The sequence below is a fragment of the Rhodamnia argentea genome, chromosome 5 (assembly GCF_020921035.1).
Source record: "Rhodamnia argentea isolate NSW1041297 chromosome 5, ASM2092103v1, whole genome shotgun sequence".
NCBI classification, from domain to species: Eukaryota; Viridiplantae; Streptophyta; class Magnoliopsida; order Myrtales; family Myrtaceae; genus Rhodamnia; species Rhodamnia argentea.
Genome location: NC_063154.1, coordinates 27,404,566 through 27,429,039, shown reverse-complemented (window position 1 = coordinate 27,429,039; position 24,474 = coordinate 27,404,566). Strand labels below are relative to the sequence as shown.

The 24,474-nt window shown below is 38.4% G+C and overlaps 1 protein-coding gene across 1 annotated transcript; it reads right to left on the bottom strand.

Moving 5' to 3' along the window:
* Positions 1 to 20,382: 20,382 nt before the first annotated feature.
* Positions 20,383 to 23,624, bottom strand: LOC115755142 (probable LRR receptor-like serine/threonine-protein kinase At3g47570). Its single transcript, XM_030694449.2, has 3 exons — positions 22,517 to 23,624; positions 20,942 to 21,814; positions 20,383 to 20,780 (listed from the first exon to the last, which is right to left on the bottom strand). Exons 1-3 carry the CDS (start codon positions 23,622 to 23,624, stop codon positions 20,383 to 20,385), a joined length of 2,379 nt encoding a protein of 792 aa, XP_030550309.2.
* Between the last annotated feature and the right edge of the window lie 850 nt (positions 23,625 to 24,474).

Here is a 24,474-nt window from a genome sequence, read left to right as displayed (position 1 = left end):
GCAAAGAGCCATTGGGCTCTTTGCCCCACGGTGCCGGGCCCCCCTGCGGGCCTGCTTCCCTTCCCCCCCCAAACAACGGCTCTTATGCAACGGCCACTTTGGCCGTTGCACATGCATGCAACGGCCAAATTGGCCGTTGCCTTTTAAATAAAAAAAATGAATTATTTTTATTTTTTGCCTATAAATACCTATCATATCCCTTTCATTTTTATCAAAAATCCTCTCAACAATTCTCTCAAATTCTCTCAAATCCGCTCAAATCCTTTCAATTCGCTCAATTCTCTCAATCCCGGCTCAATTCTTTCAATCGGATTTCCGATCAATTCTCTAAAAAATGGCAAGTGGAAGCAGAAATGCTGACAATGGCAAGATGACTATGGGAGATTCCGAGTATCCCATTCCTGAATATGATTCTCGTGAGTATGCAAGTTGGGAAGACAATGACGATAATATCAACTATGTCCCGATTTCAAACGTCGAGCACATCCCAACACAAGAAAGTCTTCATCCTCCCACCGGTGTCGAAGAAACGTCAACGGCAAATGAGCTGGAACGGAAGGGCCGAGATAATACATCCGACTTGTGGCTACACTTTGACAAGGTACGTGATAAAGGCGAAGGTAAGTATAATATAAAATGTAAATATTGTTCGTAAACATATAAATTTACGAAAGGAGACAGCTACGGAACATTCCATCGGCATTTGATGAAAAAACATCCAACGCAAGCGGGGATCGACAATACGCAACAACAAATTTCCGGGTATGCCACTTCTAATCCTCATCCTATATTCCGTTACACCGATGCACTTTATAAACAAACATTAGCTGAATATGTTGCCCTTGATCATGCTCCGTTTAATATTGATGAAAATTTTAATATGAATTATTTGATAAATACTGCGTTGGTTCCGCAAGCACCAACTATTTCAAAAAATACTCTTAAACGCGAACTTTTTCATCTTTATAAAAAAGGAAAAAAATCTTTAGCAAATTTTTTTGCGGAATTCAATGGACGTGTGCATATAGGTAGCGATATTTGGAGTGATCCTTGGCAAATTCATTCTTATATGGGTATCACGTGTCATTGGATATGTGACGATTGGGCCATTCAAGAAAGACTTATTGCATTCCGAGTTTTTGATGAAAGACATTTGGCTCATAATATTTATAGAATAATTAGGCAAGTTTTAGAAGAATATAATTTGATAAATAAAGTATTTTCAATTGGTTTTGATATTGCCGCCGTAAATACCGCTTCTATTCCCGAATTAGAAAATATTTGCAAACCCACTTTTGGCAGTCAATTTTTTCACATTAGATGTGCTTGCCATGTTTTAAATTTATGTGTACAAGAGGGTTTACGAACTCTTGATACTTCTCTCACCCCAATAAAGGGTGCAATTAAATTTTTATGGAGTCGTCCCCATTTTATGAAATCATGGGAAAAATTTTGTAAACAAAATGGGAGAAGGGCAAGAAGATTTCCAAAAGATATTCCGACTCGTTGGAATTCTATGTACGAATTGCTTCGGCAAACTTTTGATTACAAAAATTTATTATGTATGTTTATTTCATAAAATATTCCAGTAATTATTTTACTTCCGCAACATTGGAACGTTTGCAAAAAAATTTTAGATTTTTTGAAAATTTTTAATGATGCTACTAAGAATTTATCTGGTATTTATTGTCATACTACGCATTTTTTTTTAATAGAGTGTGTTAATATTGGTAGTGTTTTTAGTGAACATGAAAATGATACTGAATTAGCTCGAACTATTTTAGTAATGCGAGAAAAATGGTTGCATTATTATTTGCAAATTCCTTTTGTCTATTTAGTTGGTATTGTTTTTTATCCACGTATTAAATTAAACGGTTTACTAGATTATTTGAATGTGTATTATCATGATTGTTTACATTTTGAAGATTCAATAAATATTTCAAATAGACTATGAGATGTTAAAGAATCTATAGTAATATTATTTGGAGAATTTTGTAGTAGATATGGTTTAAGTGATTCCGGATCTTTACAATCTACTGTCTCACATAGCGAAGGTGGTAGTTCACTTAGTAGAGGGTATAATATGCTCAAGAATAGGCAAAAAAATAAAATAGAAATGGGCAACGGGTAGTATTTTTGAATTAGAAAAATATTTAACCTCTCAATTTGAGTTTCGTGATGCAGAACATAGTATAGATTTCGAAATCCTAAAGTGGTGAAAGAGTCACCAAATCGATTACCCAGTTCTCGCCCTCATCGCTCGTTAGATATTAGCAATCCCTTCTTCAACGATTGCAGTTGAACAAGCATTTAGCGCTGGAGGATTAGTTTTGAACTCTCGCCGTTCAAGATTAAGTCCGGAGTCTGTGGATGCTCAAGCTTGTGTCGACGATTGGTCGAGGGCAAAATTTCGACACCAAGAGCTGGATCGTGAATACGAATTTTTTAGCGGTGATATTAGAGATACCACCGCCACGGGTACCATAACGGGTAGCGACAATTGACGATGAGGTAAGTTGGGGTTATCAAAGGTAAAAGAACTACATGAGCTTTGATTCTTCTATCCCCAAGAAGATATATAGGCGCTTAATGATAATTCATTAAGTTCAAGCCCATTCCTCCTCTTTTTTTTTTCCCATATTTTATTACAATTTACAATTTGATTATATTTTATAATTTATAGTTTATTATGTTTATTTTATTATTTATTATTTTAAAAATGAAAATTAAAAAAGGAATCGGAATGAATCGGCCCAGGAACAGGCTTGGAACCGGAACCGGAATTTTCAACGGCCTGTTCCGGTTCCACCTTTTCGTGGAACCGGAACCAGCCATGTATAGTCGTGGGCGAAGGTCCTAGGTTTACGGCGACCGGGCGATGATCTCGGCTGGTTGCGGCTCGCGCGAGGTCGGTTGACCATGAGGCGTGGGCGGCAACGGGAGTGGACGGAGGGTGGTGGTGCAGGCTGTAGTGGCGGGTGGAGGTGGGTCGCTCGGCTGAACTAGAAAAAGAAAGGAAGAACAAGAAGGAGGAAATGAAGAAGATGTAGAAGCGAAGAAGAAGATAAAGACGTTGTACAAGCGGGAGAGAGAGAGAGAGAGAGAGAGAGAGAGAGAGAGAGAGAGAGAGCAGAAGGTTTTGAGAAAGTAAATCAAAAGAAAGATTAAATGAGATAGGAGAGAGAAATCTAGCGACGAAAAAAACATTTGTGGCTTATTTAGCGACGAACAAAACAATTCGTCGCAAATTTAGCGAGGAAAAATCTAATTCATCGCTAAATTAGCGACGGAAAAAAAATTCGTCTCTAATATTTTATTTTTTATTTTTATTTATATCATATTAGCTACGAATAGTACATTTCGTCGCTAAATTAGCAATGAAAAAATTATTTTCGTTGCTAATTTGAAATATTTTCTTTTTTATTTTATTCACAGTGCTAATTTTGCGATGAACAAAATTGTTCGTCGCTAAATTAGCGATGAAAAAGCTAATTCGTCGCTAATTTTAATTTTTTATTCTTTACTTTTATTTTAATTTATTGCATATTAGCGATGAAAAAACGAATTTCGTCGCTAAATTAAAGCTTGCATGGTAACCATTCTCATTTTCTGATTCTCATTCTGATCCGGAAAAACCGATTCCGGTTCAAATGAATTTTTTGATTCTATTCTTGAATGAGTTTTAGAAAATCAGAACGTGTTTGATAACTGCACAAAATTTTTTTGTTTAAAAAAAATGATTCTTTCCCTATTTTTTTCATTTAAGTCAAATAACTATGCAATTAATTTATAAAATTTCATCCTAAATTAAAGACTAATTTTCTATGCACACTCCAATAATTTAAAATACATTATTTTTTAGCATGTCATGAATGAAATACAAATTTTAATACATGCTGTTTAAAGTTCTTTAAATGTAGCGTTTTCTAAATACATAGAAACATCTTGTGACGCACGGCTACCAGTATGCATGTTGGATGCCCTCATCCTCCGTAATATTCTTTGTAGGAGAGTGAAATCTTTGAAATTTATGAAATTTAGGCCCAACTTTATGAAAATAAGGTCAAACTAGCATAATCTAAGTTTTTTTCGATTTTTTAGGATTTTCTAAATTTTTTGTTAATTTTTTTTGTTATTTTTATTTTATTTCATTTTATTTTTATTAGGTAGAGGGGAAAAATGACGAGAAAATTACAAGGAAAAAGTGAGAGATGTGAGACTTCATTCCGTTTGCTATTTTCAAAAGTTATTCTTTTTCCGGAATCAACTTTTTTTTGCTTCTGGATTTTACTCGAAACCTGATTCTGATTCTCCAAAACCGATTCGGGGAACGGAATCAGAATCAGAATTATTTACGTTACCAAATAGCATTCCCATTTTTTACTGTTCTGGGATGAGAATCGGATAATGAGAATGGTTACCATGCGAGCCCTTAGCGACGACAAAGTTAATTCGTTGCTAAATTGAATATTTCCTTTTTTTATATTTATATAAAATTAGCGACGAAAAATATGATTCATCGCTAATTTTAATATTTTCTTCCTTATTTTTAGTCATAGTGCTAATTTTGCGACGACATCAACGTTCGTCGCTAATTAGCGACGAACGGCAATTTTCGTCGCTAAGTTTTAAGAAGAGAATTTGCAACAAATTAGTGACGAAAAACGTGGTTTGTCGCTAATTTTTTTTTATTTTTATTGTGATTTTAGCGACGAATTTTTTTTCGTGGCTATATTAGTCGCTAATTAGCGACTAATTTTTTTGTCGCTATTTTCTTCGCAAACAGCGATGAATATTCATTTTTTCGCTATTTTCGTTGGAAATTAGAAACGAATTTTTTCCGTCACAAATTTTTCGTGGCTAGGTCCGTGATTTTTTGTAGTGCTGAAAAATTATATCCCGCAAATCACTTTCCTTTTTCATAGAGTTTTCGGTGAAACAAAGACACGCTTATTGCGAGTTTCAAGAAAAGATACAATCAGTGTCTTCCAACCAAACCCTTAAATTCAACTAGTAATTTTTGTCTATGCATGGCACAGGCAAGACTATCGTTGTCCATGGACGTTCTTGTCCCAATCGAAAGTGCAGTGTGATAGGAGTACATGTCTCTTCGATTACGTAGTCAGAATGAGACATGATTTTCTAGTTACAGTAAAGATAATGAAGATATATAATGTATTACTAACATATGTTGGAAAATAATACGCACACGTTAACGTATTGGGACAATACATAACACTGTTTATTGTAATTAGAAAAAATAATAAGAAGAAAATGTCGATAAAAAATTCAATAACAATAATCAAGCTAATAATTTTATATTAATTTTTACACTTAAAAATTACAAAACAAATAAAATTGCTAGATAATGTAAACTAAAAAAGAATAGGAGAAGAGGTCGAGTACGGCTAACCGAATTTCCTTAAGGCGATTAGTTTCTGCCAACGGTGTTAAGCAACTTCACGAACTATGCCTCTCAAGATACAACACCTCGAACTTGTTTGTATCAGTACTATACGAGTAGGATCTGTTGTACACTTCTCGAAATCGGCACACTTAGAAGATGACTATGAAAGAACTAGAGGAAAGTGTTTGGAATTGTGACTTGTGATTCTGAACTACGGTTAGAAACACGTTTATTTATAGACTGGGAAAACGTCGGTTATGCCGGCATTAAGCCATGTTGGTTATGAGGACATTAATCCACATTGGTTACGCGAACATTAATCCACGTCGGTTACGCGAACTTGATTGCATGTCATTTACGCTGACATAAATTGAGCCATTAACATGTATAATTACAACAATCCTCCGCATAATGACTCAACAGAACTAATACTCGAGGAATTCCAAGTGTGCCTGTGGAAATACACTGCATCAAGATCGGTAACTTTCGCTTTGAACCTTCTTTAGTGAAAGCCTATTGAACATACTTAATCGATCGGTCAACTTAGTCTTGAACTGCCAGTTTTTGGTGTAAGCCTCGACAATATACCTCACACAGAATATCTCCGAATCAAGATTGGTTTTCGGTTGCGTTCATTCTTTTGGTACTAAACCTGTCGGGATTCATGCGTGCTTTAAAAAATCTAGCCTTTAAAGATTTTTATAGAGTTAGCCAGCTCCACGCATATATGTGCATTCCTAGTAAAGGTATCCTACCATACTTTACTAGGATGTTAAAATCCAACATATATGAATCTTTAAACGCGTAGCGCACCCTTAAAACACTGTAGGAAGCACTGTTGTATCATAGGAATATGAGACAGTGCTCACTCTAGAGTTTTTGAAATTTAAGCTGTCCTATTAAACTATTCCATGGCATCTCCAATTGCATATGTTGGGTTTCTACCTCAGAAGCTTTTTATTGGGTTAAGGCATTTAACCCCATTTCCCTCGATGCGCAGTTTACTTGCTCTCTTAACAAACCTCTTGTCGGTGGATCCGCAATATTTTTCTTTGACTTCACAAAGTCCAAAGAAATTATTCCATGCAAGAGAAACCGCCTTACGATATTTTGTCTACGACGAATGTGTCTAGACTTACCTTTATATACCACATTATGTGCCCTGGCGATCGCTGCTGCATATTGTAGGCACGGGTTTTGGTCACAACGGTACATCCACTAAAAACTATTGAAGCTACTCCGCTTCTTCAGCAACATTATCCAAAGTAATAAACTCTGATTCCATTGTGGATCGCATTATTAGAGTTTGCTTTGAGAATTTCATGATATTGCGGCGCCTCCTAGCCTAAATACATACTCGCTAGTCGATTTCGATTAATCAAAATCTGAAATTCAGTTAGCATCACTATAGCCTTCCAACATAGCTGAATATTGACCATATTGTAGAATATAGTTTTTGGTATTTTTCAGATACCCTAATATTTTTAACAAAGCATTCCAATGCTCGTAACTAGGATTGCTTGTATATATGCTCGGTTTTCCTACTGAATATGTAATATCCGGTTTAGTGCGGTTTATGATGTACATGAGACTACTGATTACTTGAGAGTATTCCAACTATACGATACTGCTTCTAGTATTCTTTCTTAAAGTTAGGTACAATAGAAAAAGATTATTCGTATCTTTAATGCCGAATCCTTTAAACCTATCAGTTATCTTTTCAATGTAATGAGATTGTGTTAAATTTAAGACATCGGAATTCCTTAGAATTTTGATGCTGAGTGTTGACGCCTAAATTTTGACTAATCTATTTTTTGCATAAAAATTAGAACTAATTTTAGTTCTAAATAAAAATCATCTCACATATTTATTTTTAGCGTACATTGCATTGGCATATAATTGGGCAAGCGGAACACTTAATTTAGCATGCGTCTAGACTAGGCACGGGATGGAAAAATACACCGAGAAGATTTGAAACTTCAGGGACTGTATTGCAAATACTTAAAATTTCGAGGACTGCATTGCAAATACTTGGAACTTCGGGGACTGTATTGCAAATACCAAAAGAAGATGAAGAAGGGAAGATGAAGAAGGGAAGATGATGAAGGGAAGGTGATGAAGGGAAGATGAAAATGGAAGGTGAAGAAATGAAGATGAAGAAGGGAAGATGAAAATGGAAGGTGAAGAAATGAAGATGAAGAATGAAGGGTGGAGAAATTTGGCTATAAAAGAGGGAGAGTTCTTGAGAATTGAGGAGGAGAATTTTGGTGATAGAGAATTGAGAAAGTTAGAAAGGGGGGAGTGGAAGAGAATTGAGAGAGTTTTGAGAGAGTTTTTTTAGTGGAATTTTTAGAGAGGAAAAAGAGAGTTCTTGAGAAAAATTAGAAGAGAAAATTCGAGAGTGAAGAAAAGAGTTTTAGTCGAGCATCATCTTCGACGAGTCCCGACACATATTTCGCCTCTCGCCACCCAACAACGCCATTGCTTGCCATTTTCGACGACAGCCGCGTTCTTCCAGCTCCGAGATCTTGAAGGGAACTATAACGTGTATGTGAGTAAGATTTTGTGTAATAGAAGGTAATCCTTTCCATCTCGATCTACAAAAATGTAATCGTTTGGTTTGAACATTTGTTTGTTTATTTTAGACATGCTACGTGTTCCAAATTTTAGCATTATTACATGTTAATTTATTTTTATAAATACTCGTGACTGGCTGCGTTTTCTTTCTTTCTAAATCACCCATGGTGTATATCGTACAAAGTTCAATGTTTTACATCCCCATAAAAAAGAAGAAAAAACCAAAAAAATTGCATATTTGAATTTCAAGTAAAATCCATCAAAATTGCCAAATCAAATATTTTTTTTCATGAAAATGGTACCGAAAGGGCGTTAGAGTAATCTAGCGTAACCAAATCCCCGAATTCAAAATCTCCGGTTCGCGGAAATAAGATAGTTTTCTCCCGCTATTTTATTTAGGTTTCTAATCAACCTACCGAAAATGATTAGTGGCGACTCCAAATTCAAAACACGTTGCATGTTAATTATTTGAACCTTAAGTTGCGATTTGGTATGGACTTGGGAGAGTCCGAGTTAGGTTAGTTAATTAATTAACCTGATAATCCATTAGCCCGGAATTTAACTCGTTTATTTTTTTTGAAGGTCGCGACAGCTTGGCGACTTATTTGGGGAAACAAAAGAGGACTTAGGCCAGATAATTTCATGAAAAAGAAATCACTTGATTTGGTAACCTTTGGTTGAATTCTCATTCTTAGGTGTTAAATGTTTTTGCAGATTGGGAGTTATAAGGGGAGGAGTGATCGGCTAACCCTTTGTTTTGCAGGCTTGGTGAATTGGAATTGTGATTTAACTTTTGAATCATTGAAGCGGTGTTTGCCTTTAATTGTTGTGCATGATTTATCGTATTTGCACTACACTGCACATAACCCGTGACCGGACCTGGGTCACACTAATAGTTTTAAGATGGTATTTAGATGGTTCTTTAACCTTGGTGGTAAGGTTTCGCTAAAGGTTATCCCATCCGGATCCCGAAAATTTTTTCAAAAAATGGCTCAAGGGTTGTTCTCATGCACGTGAGGCTACGATGCATGATAATTGCCCTTGTCAACCGAACCAAGCCGAAGTGATTGGACCCGACTAGTCATGACTATTGTACGCGAGGTTGCGACTAGTCATGATGATTGTGCACGAGGTTGCGACATGTTGTTTCGTTCATCATTTCACTTTGCAAAAGCCTTTTGGATAGATAGAATAAGATTTAAACTCACGATTCATGCGCATGTCTTTGTGATTGACATTTTCTTCGTATGAGAGGTAATTTCTTGTCTCTTGTACCCTGTTATCTCATTTTTATTTTGGGCCGGTCCATGGTTTAGGTTGATTGTTTAGAAGTTTCATTGTCTTATTTCCAATTTCGCACTTTGCTTCCGTAGCTTTTACAATTTCATCGGTTGTCCTCAATTCTGATTTGGCTTATTCCTGTTGTGCGATTTTTACTAAATTCTACGATCGAGCTTTGAGTAAGTGCCAAACACGAAAGTTGTAAACCTATGTTTCAACTAATATCTTACAAAATTTCAGAATTAAATTCATAATTTAAGATGGCCCTTCATTTTTTCAATAACATGCGGTTATAATAGTTTTCTGAACATGATTTTTTTGGAAAGACACATTAAACTGATTTGATCCGCGCATTTCTAGTCCGATTGGCCAACATAAAAGTTGTTCATCACCTTCTCAACTACAAGCTCGTAAAATTTGGACATGTTTTGATCAACGTACGAATTAATACGAATTTTTTCGTAAAAGCGGACAAACTGAAAATTACATGTTTCAATCCTTTGGTCATAATCACTTTGTTCATTTGAGTCTAGAGGGATGCCATGGGCCGGCTCGCTATTCTTGCTCCCTGTACTAATTTTGGGTTTGTTAATGTGTACAGGTAATTTATCACGGATCCTCCACATATTACTCGATCAGTCGCAAAGAGGATGGCCGACATTAACGCCACTATCGGTCTTGCCCTAAACGAGAAACTTAATTCCTTGACCGAGCGCTTCGAAGGGTTGATGTCCCGAAAGATGGAAGAAATGATGGCCGCCTTCGCCGCCAAACTTCAATCATCCACCGCCAGCCCGCCGCTAACCATTCCTGCTCTAATTCCTCCTATGGACAACTCCGGTAAAGCCCCGGAAACTGCTCCCTATCAGACAATACCGCTAGAAGATGTGATCTTCACGAGTGTGAGCTCGGGCACGCCACCCGTAGTCCCAATCCCCCAAGCCAGCCCCGTGGCCCCCGGGTTGAATGGTGATACGGCCAAACTATTGGCCCAAATGGAACAGAGGATCCGAGAGGTTGAGGGGACTCACAACATACCCCGATTGACTCGTCTGTCTTTTCAAAGGTCACTGTGCGAAAAGTTCAAGATGCCCGACTTTGAGAAGTATGATGGAACTTCCAACCCGATCCAGCACGTCCGGATGTACCAGGCAAGAATGAATAAGCATGCGACCAACGGCCCCTTAATGGTTCAGACCTTCCAGGCTAGTTTAAAAGAAGCTGCCATGAGATGGTATACGGACTACGAGATCTACCGGATGGATGATTGGGAGAAGGCAGCTAATGCTTTCATCAAACATTTCAGCTTTAACTTGGACGTGCTCACCACCAGAGAGGACCTTGAGCGGTTTGAGATGAAAAAGGAAGAAACAATCAAGCAATATGCCACCAGGTGGAGGAACGTGGCATCTCAATTGAAACCAGTCCCTCCCGAACGGGAACTCATGAAATTGTTTGTTTCCACCCCGCCGCCGATTATGAGAACTCGAATTTTGGGATCTGTTGCCACGTCATTCAGCCATCTCATCGCAATGGCTGAAGAAATCGAGAACGGCATGAAGAAAGGATGGTACGGTGATGTCGCCATGACAACTAAGAGGTTTGTGGTAAGGAAAGACAAGGAGCCGGCCCCACAGGTCAACATGACCTACGGCCAAAAACCCACGACCCGGACGCCGGTCGTGCAGATTCCTAATCAGCAGCATGCTAATTTCGGCATGCAACGACAAAGAGAGAATCAACGGTCTCCTCGGCGGTTTACCCCTCTACCAGGAACCCCGTCGCAGGTACTTGCGGTTCTGCGTAAGAGAGGTTTACTGACTTCCGAGCCTCTACGACCTAGTGACACGAGCTCGCCGAGATATGATCCATCAAAGAAATGTGATTACCATTGTGGGGAGCTCGGACATGACACTGAGGGCTGTTTCGTCTTGAAGCATCGGATTCAAGATCTTCTCGATTCTAAGGCATTCTCGTTCCAAGACAACAAACAGCCAAATGTCCAGAATAATCCTTTGCCAGATCATTCTGGTAAAATTAATGCTGTATTCGGGCTGGGAATCAGACAGGTTGGTGCTAGTAAGGATGAAGGAGTCTTCGATATCGCCGGTTATTTTGATGATGTAACCATTGCTGCTATATCTGAAGACGGAGCGCATAAGGAGGAACCTTACCTGGCGCCTAAACCTTCCAAATCATTCATTAATGCCATATGTGATGATCCACTGGAGGGTTTAGATTCGTAGTAAAATCATTATGTTTATGCAATCCCCTACGTGGGACATTTTCTGTTTCCTTTAGATTTTGGATTGCATTTGGATTTCTATTATGTTTTGCACTCTTGGATTTTCTTTCCTAGAAGATGTAATTTCATATCAATAAAATTGCACCATTTTTTGAATCTTGTTGAAGTATCCCAAACCAACTCGATGACGATAACCAACGACCAACAAGTTTGTCATAATGGTAAGAACCGAGGGTTGGGCTTCTTCAAGAATTCATGTCCCACGGTTTTGAAAAAAAAAATAATAACAAAAATAAATAAATAAAGTTTCAAAAAAAAAAAAAATCACACCACAATTAAACCTTGTTTGTTTTTCTGATTTTGTTACTTTATGTTTTAGGGGGAAACATGAGGAAGGAAACCTAGTGGATTTAGAAGTATACGACCTAGATGAGTCCAATCCAGATTATGAGGAAATTCGTCGGGATTTCGAACGACATGAGGAGATCAAGCCCTTGACAGGTGAACAAACTATCTCGGTCAACCTAGGCGATGCGGAAAACCCTAAAGAAGTTAAGATCGGGGCAAACCTTTCCAAAGAGATGACCGAGCGCTTGATTAAGCTCTTGAAGGATTACTAGGACATTTTCGCCTGGTCCTATGCAGATATGCCCGGTCTTGACCATTCTATTGTCGAATATTGTTTGCCGATCGATCCTTCGGCTAAGCCGATGGTGCAAAAGTCAAGGAGGGCCGGACCAGAATTGGTCCAGAAGATCAAAGAGGAAGTCATGAAGCCGCTTGACGTCAGATTCCTTGAAACTACAGAATATTCCGATTGGGTTGCCAATATAGTCCCAGTCATGAAGAAGGATGGACGTATTCGAGTCCGTGTCGATTACCGAGATTTGAATAAGACCAGTCCTAAAGATGATTTTCCCCTCCCACATATTGACATGCTCGTTGACGATACTGCGGGGTTTGAATTGTTTTCATTCATGGATGGTTTCTCCGGGTACAATCGGATCCTGGTGAATGTCAATGACAAGTTGAAAACCACTTTCACCACACCATGGGGAATGAATTCCCGGGTGATGCCGTTCGGTCTCAGATTGAGGTTTACGTCGACTCCAAATTTTTTTGCTTGGCAGTTCAATGCCGGTTGAAGCTCAGCCCAGATGATTACAAAACCGGAGAGATAACATCCCGGACATACAATCCGATCCAGATGAATCGATCTTTTCAAATTCAAAGTTTGCAAGGAATACGTACAAGGGTAAAGCGGTATCGTTTCAACTCGTTTAGGACATGAGAACGTACATTGATGCTTTCCCATTTGATTTTTACGAGGGTCATTGCCTTTTCGGATAGGGAAGTATCCATTCTCCCTGAAAAATTAATGAAATAAGAAATTCCTGGAGCCTTTGACAATCTCATGTCTCGAACCAGATAATGAAGTTTTGCAACTCATTTGCATGAGCAGGGGCAACTCCTAATCTACGCCCCTAAAAAGTTTCTTATGTGCTTGCGAATTCTGTCCACCAAGATAAAAAGTTGCTGCATTTTATATGCTCAAAAACACTCATACATTGCATAGTTTGCGCATGATTGTTCCTCATGCTTAATTTACCAACTCTAAATAAGGAACATGAACTACATAAGATACATCGAATGTATGGAATGGGGCAGGGCGGGATGATGAAAGGCAATCATTTCCCAAACACGTCCCATTTTTTCAGGAGAGTTGAACGGTGGCTAAGTTTCGCATTTCACAAGGTAAAAGGTTTTCTCGCAAAAGGTACGATAGCCGAAATGACAGAGGCATTCAGTTCTCTATCCCAAACACTACAGGTGATCCATTGATTACCCCTTTTGAGCGATGGTTTCATTTCTTTACCCCTGTCAAGAACCACCCCACATCGGGGTCCGGACGGGTTAATTCTAGCAGCAACACGAGGTAAATGGTTAGAAATTTTCTTGCTCGGACTAACATTAATCTTCGGGTGTTTCTTTGCATTTATGCTCGAATTTTAATTCAAGTGCCTTAGGATGATGAAGAGCATTCACTTCTCTATCCTATACACTTCATTCTTTGCATAGCCCACTTGAGCCTGCAAATTCATTTCTTAAACCCCTGTTGGTGATCATTTGCTCATTCCAAAGACGAAGATAGCATTTTCCCAAGGATTAGAATTGGAGATGGTCGGGTCAACAAAGAATTCCCGAATGGACTCATTTCTTGTATGCTAGATTTTTTATGTTTACATAATTTTTCTTTGTAAATGTTTATGTTTGTTGTAATTCCTGGTTCAAAATCATGGGATTGTAAAAAAAAAGAGAGGCAAACTCAGCTTAAAGGAGAAGGGCCCGCTCTCGAAAAAAAAAAAAAAAAAAAAGCAAAATAAAGAGATGTCGAAGAGCTCTCAAAGAAAAAGAAAAAAAAATCTCTTCTCGAAAAAAGAGAAGAAAAAAAGAAAAATGAGAGTCGGGAGTAAGAAAAGCAAAGGCCGATCTCATATGAAAATTTCGAGCATAGGAAAAGCAAAGTGCCTACCAAAAGTGAGGCCAATGCACATTCATTTGTAAAGTACTTCTGAATTTTGAATGTACATTTTTGCATGTTAAGTTGTAAATTCCATGTACATGTTTGCATTGTGTCTCTTGCAAATGGTCGACAGACACTTGTTGTGAAGAAGACTCTCCAAGAAATCGGTTTGCAAAGTGCAATTTTCAGTAGAAAACTACCATCCCTCATTCAATGATGGTATTCTTTCTGAAGACATTTCCGGAAGACCAAGATCGGTGACTAGTCGGCGATGATCACCAACGTCAAGCCCCTTCTCCTTTAATTTCTGAGCCAAAACGAGCCTTTTCGTTCCTCGGTCCCCAATCCTAGCCTACGTTATAACCCTCCAAAGTCTCTTCTGATTAGGACACTTGAGTTAACGTAGAGTTAAATGATTTTAAGCATCACTCGAAGAAGTTCGAGCAAGATTATTTCTCTCTCATTTTTGCGGGATTCTTGACTTGTAAATCCGGAGCGAGATGATGAAGAAATTCATTTCAAAGACCTTGACTCAATTAGAGTCCCCTTTGTAAACCTTTGACCTAGCCCTCATTACGGTCCTAATCAAGACCTCCAGATCGGCTCGGTCGTATCAATTGCGAGATTACTTGGATCCTTATCGAATGCGATGATGGAAAGATTGAGTGATTTCTCTTGAATCCTGCAGACAGGATAAATAGCTTTTCTCGAGAGTGAGAGAAAGCCCTTTCGGACCGAAGTCCCCCATTCAGCTCACATTCGAGGTATTCGTAATGTGAGAACCTCCCTGGACAAAATTGGTAATGCAAACTTGGCAGAATGGTTATGCATGAACCATAGTATGAGTGATTGCATTATACTCATTGTTGAATATGTTTGTGTGTGTTACCTCTGACATTCTATGATAGGTAATACATTCCCGATGTTCGAGTTCCCTCCCAAGGTCTCGAAATTCATCCAAGGATTATTGAATGAGCAAGTTTTGCTGGCAAATGCCTACCAGGTGCGATACGAGCAATCTGTTTCGTTCCTTGATTAATTGTTTGGAGAACCCGGGTAAGTTTTCCGAACCCCTTTTCAAATTAACAACTCTTCTGATGATAGTTGTTATGATTCAATTCAGGCAATATGCCCCTTTTGTACTTGTCGATTCCATTCGGTGGTACTCCTCTCAAATATTGTTCAAATCAAGCAATATGCCTCTCCCGTCAAGTCGTGTAGACATATGCACTGACGATCTTGACATCTTATCAAATCATAACGACGTAGCTCTTATGATTTCGATCTCGAATCACGAAGACGTATGCACCGGTAATCTTGACCTTTAGTCGGCTCATAATGACATAGCTCTTATGATTTTCGGCTCCTTTATCAAATCATGACGATATAAGCACCCATGATTTTGATCCAAACCAAATCATAATGACGTAGCTCTTATGATTTTGGTTCTCCTTTGTCAGGTCGTGAAGACATATGCACCGGCGATCTTGACATCTTATCAAATCATAACGACGTAGCTCTTATGATTTCGGTCTCGGATCACGAAGACGTATGCCCGGTGATCTTGACCTTTAGTCGGCTCATAATGACATAGCTCTTATGATTTTCGGCTCCTTTATCAAATCATGAAGACATAAGCACCCATGATTTTGATCCAAACCAAATCATAACGCCGTAGCTCTTATGATTTTGGTTCCCCTTTATCGAATCGTGAAGACATATGCACTGGCGATTTCGACATTTAATCAACTCACAACAACGTAGCTCTTGTGAACTTGATTTCACTTCTTTCGACTCACAACGACGTAGCTCTTGTGATCTCAAACGACACACATATCTTGCGCTGTCTTGCATTAGGGAGAAGTCTCTGATAACAGATAGGCCAAATACCTTAAAATCCTTGCATCCGCAAAAAGAAGCTTGGAAATTAAGAGAACCGTCAGCTTACGAGGTATTTGATAAAACATGTATTCTCGTATGCGATCCATGTGCAGGTTTCTTTAACAAAAAAAGAGGAGGAGAAGTTTTAGCACATGTTATTTACAATCTTGCATATCATGCATCACTTCATAAAAATGAGATTAAAACTCCCGCCAAAAAGTTCATCCATAATTTGCACCGTCAAAATTTAGGATTCAATTTTGTCTTTGAGCGGAACCTCTACAAGCTTCCACTCAAAGAGGGGCAGCTGTTGACGCCTAAATTTTGACTAATCTATTTTTTGCATAAAAATTAGAACTAATTTTAGTTCTAAATAAAAATCATCTCACATATTTATTTTTAGCGTACATTGCATTGGCATATAATTGGGCAAGCGAGAACACTTAATTTAGCATGCGTCTAGACTAGGCACGGGATGGAAAAATACACCGAGAAGATTTGAAACTTCAGGGACCGTATTGCAAATACTTAAAATTTCAGGGACTGCATTGCAAATACTTGGAACTTCGGAGACTGTATTGCAAATACCAAAAGAAGATGAAGAAGGGAAGATGAAGAAGGGAAGATGATGAAGGGAAGGTGATGAAGGGAAGATGAAAATGGAAGGTGAAGAAATGAAGATGAAGAAGGGAAGATGAAAATGGAAGGTGAAGAAATGAAGATGAAGAATGAAGGGTGGAGAAATTTGGCTATAAAAGAGGGAGAGTTCTTGAGAATTGAGGAGGAGAATTTTGGTGATAGAGAATTGAGAGAGTTAGAAAGGGGGAGTGGAAGAGAATTGAGAGAGTTTTGAGAGAGTTTTTTGAGTGGAATTTTTAGAGAGGAAAAAGAGAGTTCTTGAGAAAAATTAGAAGAGAAAATTCGAGAGTGAAGAAAAGAGTTTTAGTCGAGCATCATCTTCGACGAGTCCCGACACATATTTCGCCTCTCGCCACCCAACAACGCCATTGCTTGCCATTTTCGACGACAGCCGCGTTCTTCCAGCTCCGAGATCTTGAAGGGAACTATAACGTGTATGTGAGTAAGATTTTGTGTAATAGAAGGTAATCCTTTCCATCTCGATCTACAAAAATGTAATCGTTTGGTTTGAACATTTGTTTGTTTATTTTAGACATGCTACGTGTTCCAAATTTTAGCATTATTACATGTTAATTTATTTTTATAAATACTCGTGATTGGCTGCGTTTTCTTTCTTTCTAAATCACCCATGGTGTATATCGTACAAAGTTCAATGTTTTACATCCCCATAAAAAAGAAGAAAAAACCAAAAAAATTGCATCTTTGAATTTCAAGTAAAATCCATCAAAATTGCCAAATCAAATATTTTTTCATGAAAATGGTACCGAAAGGGCGTTAGAGTAATCTAGCGTAACCAAATCCTCGAATTCAAAATCTACGGTTCGCGGAAATAAGATAGTTTTCTCCCGCTATTTTATTTAGGTTTCTAATCAACCTACCGAAAATGATTAGTGGCGACTCCAAATTCAAAACACGTTGCATGTTAATTATTTGAACCTTAAGTTGCGATTTGGTATGGACTTGGGAGAGTCCGAGTTAGGTTAGTTAATTAATTAACCTGATAATCCATTAGCCCGGAATTTAACTCGTTTATTTTTTTTGAAGGTCGCGACACCGAGTATAACATTCGCAATACCTAAATCTTTCATTTCGAAGTTCTTCTTGAGAACATTCTTGGTGATTTGGATAACCTCAACGTTATCTTCGAGAATGAGCAAGTCATCGACACATAGATAGATACGTACACATCCAATGGACGCAGATTTGGTATACACACATTTGTCACATTTATTGATTCTATACCCATTTTAGATCACCACATGGTCAAACTTTTCATGCCATTATTTAGGAGCCTGTTTGAGTCCGTATAATGATTTGACAATTCTACACATCTTTTTTTTTTCCTTTGACCTTGAATCCTTTAGGTTGTTGCATATAAATCTCCTCATCGAGATCACTATTTAAGAATGCAGTTTTCACACCCATCCGATGTACCTGCAAATTGTATAGCGAAGCTATAGTAATTAACATCCTAATCGATGTTATTCTTGTTCTTGGTGAATAATTATCAAAGTAGTCTAGACCCTCTTTTTGTTTAAACCCTTTGGCAACAAGCTGTAGCTTTGTACTTATCCATGGAACCATCAACTTTATGCTTCTTCTTGAATATCCGTTTGCATCCAATTGGTTTATTTCTAGATGGAAGATTAACTAATTTCCAATTATGGTCACTTAGGATAGAATCAATTTCATTGTCAATAGCTTCCTTCCAAAAAGGAGCATCTAGAGATGACATAGTCTCTTTGAAAGTTTGAGGCTCACCTTTTAACATATACGTCAGAAAGTCATGTTCGAAAGATTTTGTAATCCGTAACCTCTTGCTACTTCGAAGTTTGGCGTCCTCAGCCTCAACTTCATCATTCTCATATTATGAATTCTTGAATGTTTTCTGAGAAGGTTCACCCTGATTTCTTTTCGCAGGATATATATCCTCAAAGAATTCAACATCCATTGATTCTAAAATAGTATTGACATGGATTTCCGCATTTTCAAATTTGTGAACCAAAAATCTGTATGTGCTGTTATTTTGAGCGTAATCGATGAATATGCAATCCGCCGTTTTAGGTCCCAATAGAGTTTGATTAGGAGGAGGCATTGCCACCTTAGCTAGGCACCCCTACACTTTCAAAAAATTATAGGATGATAGCCTTCCATTCCATAACTCATATGGAGTCTTACCCATTTTATTGTGGGGTATTTTATTAAGATAATTAGAACAACCGTGTTGCACGACTAACTCTTTTCCCAATCCATTCAAACGTTGTGGGAATTGTCTGGCGAGCCCCGCCGCTTTCCTTCGCCCAATTCTGGTTTCCATGTGCCGGCTCCGCTTGGGCAATTGCAGCCACCCGAAATCGACGACGTCAGGCCAAGTGCTGGAAGGTAGTGGCGGAGAAAATGTTACATAGAACGATTTGCAAAATTATGTAATGCCAACTTAGGTGGACAAGGCATAACGAATTGGAGTTGATTTTCCATCAATCATCCCGAATTTTGGATCCTCGCGATCTTAATGACCTTGTAAACTTTCAAGATGTCTCCTCTTATCAAGTAATTGAAGTAAATGGAGAGCTTCCTATTCATAAACAAGAGAGGAGCCTTTGTCCCCGAAACTGGTAATTTTCTGAGATTTTCCATCCATAATTCGAGTTTTAATAAAAAAAATCCAATGTATACAAATTTCATCGTGTAAATGTCAATTTAAGTTATGTATTTCACTTCTTTTATAAAAAAAAAATCAATTTCAAATGAAGTAGATTTTGGAAAAAAAAATCATTTTCGTTTTCATTTATTGCTAAACAAATTTGTTCCAATGATAAGTTGGAATTTTAATATACTGAATATTAAGTGAAATTTACTCAAGTAATAAAATAAAGTGCCCTTCACACTACATCATTTCAATTTTGAATTAACTGGACAGACTAATGTCGTTGGTCAGGTAATCAGCAAAAAGTAGTACTTTTTTTTTGGTCGGAAGCAAAAAATAGTACTTCAATCATGAGAATTATTCGGCCATCAATCGAAGAAGTAAAAATAAGATAAATAATTGCGAAGGATAATCACAATTTACTTCAAGATTTTCTATTTTTATCTTGACCTACTTTTTTGGTCGAATACACTTAAAAGTAATATACATTCCGTTAATCCAGAGTTAAGTTTAATTTTAATTTAATAAGTGATAAACATTTGAGGATGACAAATTGCTAAATTGATGCCAAGTAGACGTATATGGCCATGTGGCACATTTTTGCCCGCTGGTCTTCCTCGTGGTGACGACACATATAAATTTAAGTGCCACGTGGCAAATATAGGAACAAGCAGTCTCTTAGGCTTTAACCCTAAAATATAGATATGGAAACATGATAAATATTACTTTTCCCCTTTTCAAAAAAAATTAATACTATTTAAACTTTTAGCGGATTTTTTTTTTTTTTTGAAAGCCAAACAAACAGGCCTAGTTTGCGCGAGATCAAGACAAAAGTCCTTATTACCAGATATCTGGGGGCACTCATCGCAGAGCCATGCTTTAGCGATTTTTCGTTTGTCACACGTCCATGGTGCAACTCCCAAGCAGGTTACAATTTCTATTTTTTGGGCTAAAGCCCAAACAAAGTACGTTTATTTTTCATACAGCTGAAAGACACGGATCGTTTGCTTGAGACAACACGACCGATTTTGATCTAGCTTGGATTGCTATGTCCCTAGTCTCCCACTACATGCAGCCAGATTCAAATTGTCTGTGAATGGAAAAATTCCATCCCCACTTCCAGACAAAGCAATGACCATAAAGACGACATGACTCCATATGAAGTTTAGATTCTACATCAACTAGGCTATGACAATGAACTCAACAAGTTTCTTCCTGATTCCTTGGAGTTTTGTCGATGCATCGCCCATGTCCATTCGTTCCTTTGGATATTCAGAAGAGCAAGTGACTCCTATTTTGATGATCGAAACCAAACACTCCAAAGTAGTAAACCAGCTTTTGTTCTTGCCATCAGGAGCAACGGTTCGTCTCTTCTCTGACTCCTGATTTTCTTGAAGCAGAATGGGATCGATTACCTTTTCCACTTGGTCTGCCAGAGATGCCTTTGCAAAGTGATGAAGGTTCAACCCATTTTCAAACATGTCATTGGTTGGCCTCTTGCCCGTGAACATCTCCAAAACGAGGACTCCGAAGCTATACACATCTCCTTCTATTGATATCGCACTTCCTGAGCCGTACTCTATAGCAATCAATAGAGCATAGTGATGCATAGTGAATAATGAAGATTGAACTATAGTCTTGGTGGTGTTTCATGTTTATGCCTTTTTGTTCAAGGATCGCTCTAAAATTTCGTTTTCAATATAAAGAAATAAACTGAAAGAACCAACTTTGTATCATTACCTGGAGCTACATAGCCAAAAGATCCTTTTACTCCAATAGAGCTCGATTGATGAACCAGTAACTTATGTGTTGCTTCTGGGAGGAACCTGGCAAGCCCGAAATCGCCCACATGTCCAGTCATTTCATCGTCAAGAAGGACGTTACTTGGCTTTAGATCACAATGAACTATTGGCGTTTCATAGCGATGATGGAGATAATCTTGTGCACAAGCAACATCAATAGCAATATTCACTCTTTGAAGTAGACTCAACTTGGTTCTCGCTCTATGTTGCGATGCAGTTGGGTGCAACCATTCATCCAAGCTACCATTCGACATGAATTCATAGACTAGTGCCTTGAAATCATTTCCATTAGAGTCAAACCCAGAACATGCCGTGAGTACCTTCACAAGATTACGGTGTCGGATTCTTCTCAAAGCCTCGCACTCGGCTATGAAGCTCTTGGAAGCTCCATGACGTGTAAGGTCAAGAATCTTGATGGCCACGATCAACTGAGTTTGATCAAGAAGCCCTCTGTAAACAGATCCAAAACTGCCCATGCCGAGCAGATTTGTGGAGGAGAATCCACTAGTTGCTTTCAATAGACTGTGATAAGAAACATGGAAAAGCCCATCTTCGGAATAGTTGGAAGTTGATGCATTGTTATTGTGTTTATACCAGAAGAAGTATAACAAAGAGAGCATGCAAACCACTCCTACAAGAGTAGAGACTGTGGATATTAGAACTTTTGCAAATTTGCTTATTCTCATCCGTTTTGACTCTTTGTAGTTGCATTTTGGTAGTTGAAAATTTGGTAGACCCCCGCAAAGCTTCTTGTTTCCAACAACCGAAGTTGAAATGGCACTTTTGAAAACTCCTCCCGTAGGCAATGCACCTTCGAAATCGTTGTAAGATAGGCTCAAATTCATCAGATTCAGAGGCTCTAGATATACTGGGATTCGGCCAGACAATCGGTTGTTGGAAATATTCAAAACCTAAAGGCCTCTCATGGAACTAATAGTCAATGGTAGGGGCCCCACAAAAAAGTTATCTTGTATATATAGGCGTTCCATGGATATACAATTGCCGATACTGCTTGGAATCTACTGAGATAATTTGTTCCCATTAAGAAGTAATTTGTCAAGATATTTCAAGTTTCCAACTTCTCCTGGAAGAGAGCCGATAAGACTATTTTGAGACAAGTCAAGATAAATCGACAAAGATGATAGGCCCACAATTTCGGGAGGTATGTGACCACTGAGGTTGTTGGTAGAAAGGTCCAATAGAAGTAGATTCTGGCAGTTCTTTAGAGACAATGGTATCGAGCCCCAGAGATTATTTCCATACAAGGACAATTTGGTTAACATCCTTAAATTCCCGATAGATTCTGGTATCTACCCCGAGAAATTATTTGGGCCAAGATACATAATCTTCAGTTTGTTTAGATTTCCAATCTCGGAAGGAATGTTTCCCGAGATGTTGTTGCCCCCCATTGCTAGGAACTCTAAATTGATGAGATTTCCAATTTTAGAAGGTAAGGTTCTAGAAATATGATTGTAACCTAATTGAAACCACCAAAGGGTGATAGAGAGGTTACCGATACAGTCGGGTATTGATCCTCCAAAAGCATTGTCCCCCATATTCAATGAATATAAGTTTGTGGAATTGGTTAAAGAGCAGAGGAAGTCAAGATCAGCAGATTGCCCACTTCCTAAGTTGTTCATGCCAATGTGAAGCCTATAGAGTCCTCCCATCTTTGATAAAGAAGGAACTTTCCCAGTAAAGTTGTTGGGCCCGATTTGGATTTCACTGAGATTAGAGGCGTTGGATATTGACTCAGGAATGGGTCCACTGAGGTGGTTGTCACTCAAACTGATCCTCTCAAGATTTGGAAGAGTGAAGCCTAAGTCACTGGGTAAGCCCCCCTCTAATCGGTTCCCGGCTGTATCTAGCATTGTCACAGTGGATATATTGAAGATTGAGAAAGGGATCATACCGACAAATTTATTCCTTGCGAGAGTGAGGATGTTTAGATTTCTCAGCCAACCAAGAGTCTCCGGGATCATACCACCAAGGTTATTATCCGATGTTAGAAGGACTTGCAGAGAGGATAAGTTTCCAAACGACGGTGGAATGTTTCCCGTCAAGCTATTGACTTGAAATACAACGATTTGGAGCTTGGACAAGGAGTCCAGTTCCGTAGGCAAATTTCCTTCAAGCCTGTTGATACCTAAGTTAAGAACAAGCAAATTAGAGCAATGTGAGAGATTCGAAGGGATTTGCCCGCCGAATAAGTTGTTATTAAGAAACAATATCCGCAGCCGTAACAAGCGGCTGAGTTGTGGGGCAATTTCGGAGTGGAAACTGTTGTTATCCAGATATACTTCCCTTAGAAAACTCAGGTTACCAATATGGGGTGGCACAAACCCGGCCAGGTTTTCAGAGCTGAGATCTAACACAGTGACTCGTCGATGTCTACGACCACATGTGACTCCGTACCACTCGCAGAAGTGGCTAGTATCATTCCATGAGCTCAAAACCCTACCAGGATCTGCTATTTGGGCCTTGAATTCCAGTAAAGTGAGCCGATCAGTCTCTTCATTGCCAGCTTCTATCAAAGCGAGGACACTCCCTAACAGAAGAATGACGGTAGTTAAGCATGAGAATGACTTAGATAAAACCCGATCTGAATTGGGAAGGTCCATGAAGATTTGTAGCAAAGTGCTCTCAAATCGAGTCTATTTCAATTTTATTGCGACGTTGTTTCGCAACAATTCGCAAATATATAATAGAGGGCAACATGATATTCCATACTAAGTCAAGTCAAGTAAACGATCCTTCTCCTTCTTTTGACAAGCTGTAATCGAGACAGTTCACGTGGGAAAAGTCGTGGGAACGTCAATCTATTTCCCTGGAATCAAGGAATTATAAACAAATACCCAATGACGTCGAGTGTTATACTTTCCAAAAGCAAAAGAAGAGAAATTATACCTTACAAAAGCAAAAGTAGAGAAAAAAAAAAACCATAAAAAGAAGGTGGGAATCCAAAGCTGTTCACACATAAGAGAGCCACTTAGGCGCATCGCCTCAAAGTGCACGGCACGCTGTTCAAATTTCCTCCGGGTATAGGCCCATTCGATCGTAATTGGAATTATTTTACTATATTTAATTAACTTCAAATTATCCTTTAATTAGTCGTGACGTCCACGTAAAAACACTAAAAAAGTAATTTTAGGGTCGTCAAATCTTTGTAGTGCTAAATAACTAAAAAGAATTTACTTTTGTAGCAATCACCTAAGACCAATGAGAACTAGAATCTTGATTAAATGAATTTGGTTTTAATGGGATTCAATTTTGAATTAATTATGGCCAGTCTTGAAACACGGGCTAGGCCCCAACTCCTATTCACAAATGTGCAATTTTTCCCTTAGGAATTGTCAGCCCCGGACCAAATAAGCAACAGATGCTCCGAATCCCGAGTTCACCCCATTGCGGAACTGTGATTCCCCGTGTCCCTCTTTTTCCCATGTCACCTATTCACATTGCCTTCTCCTG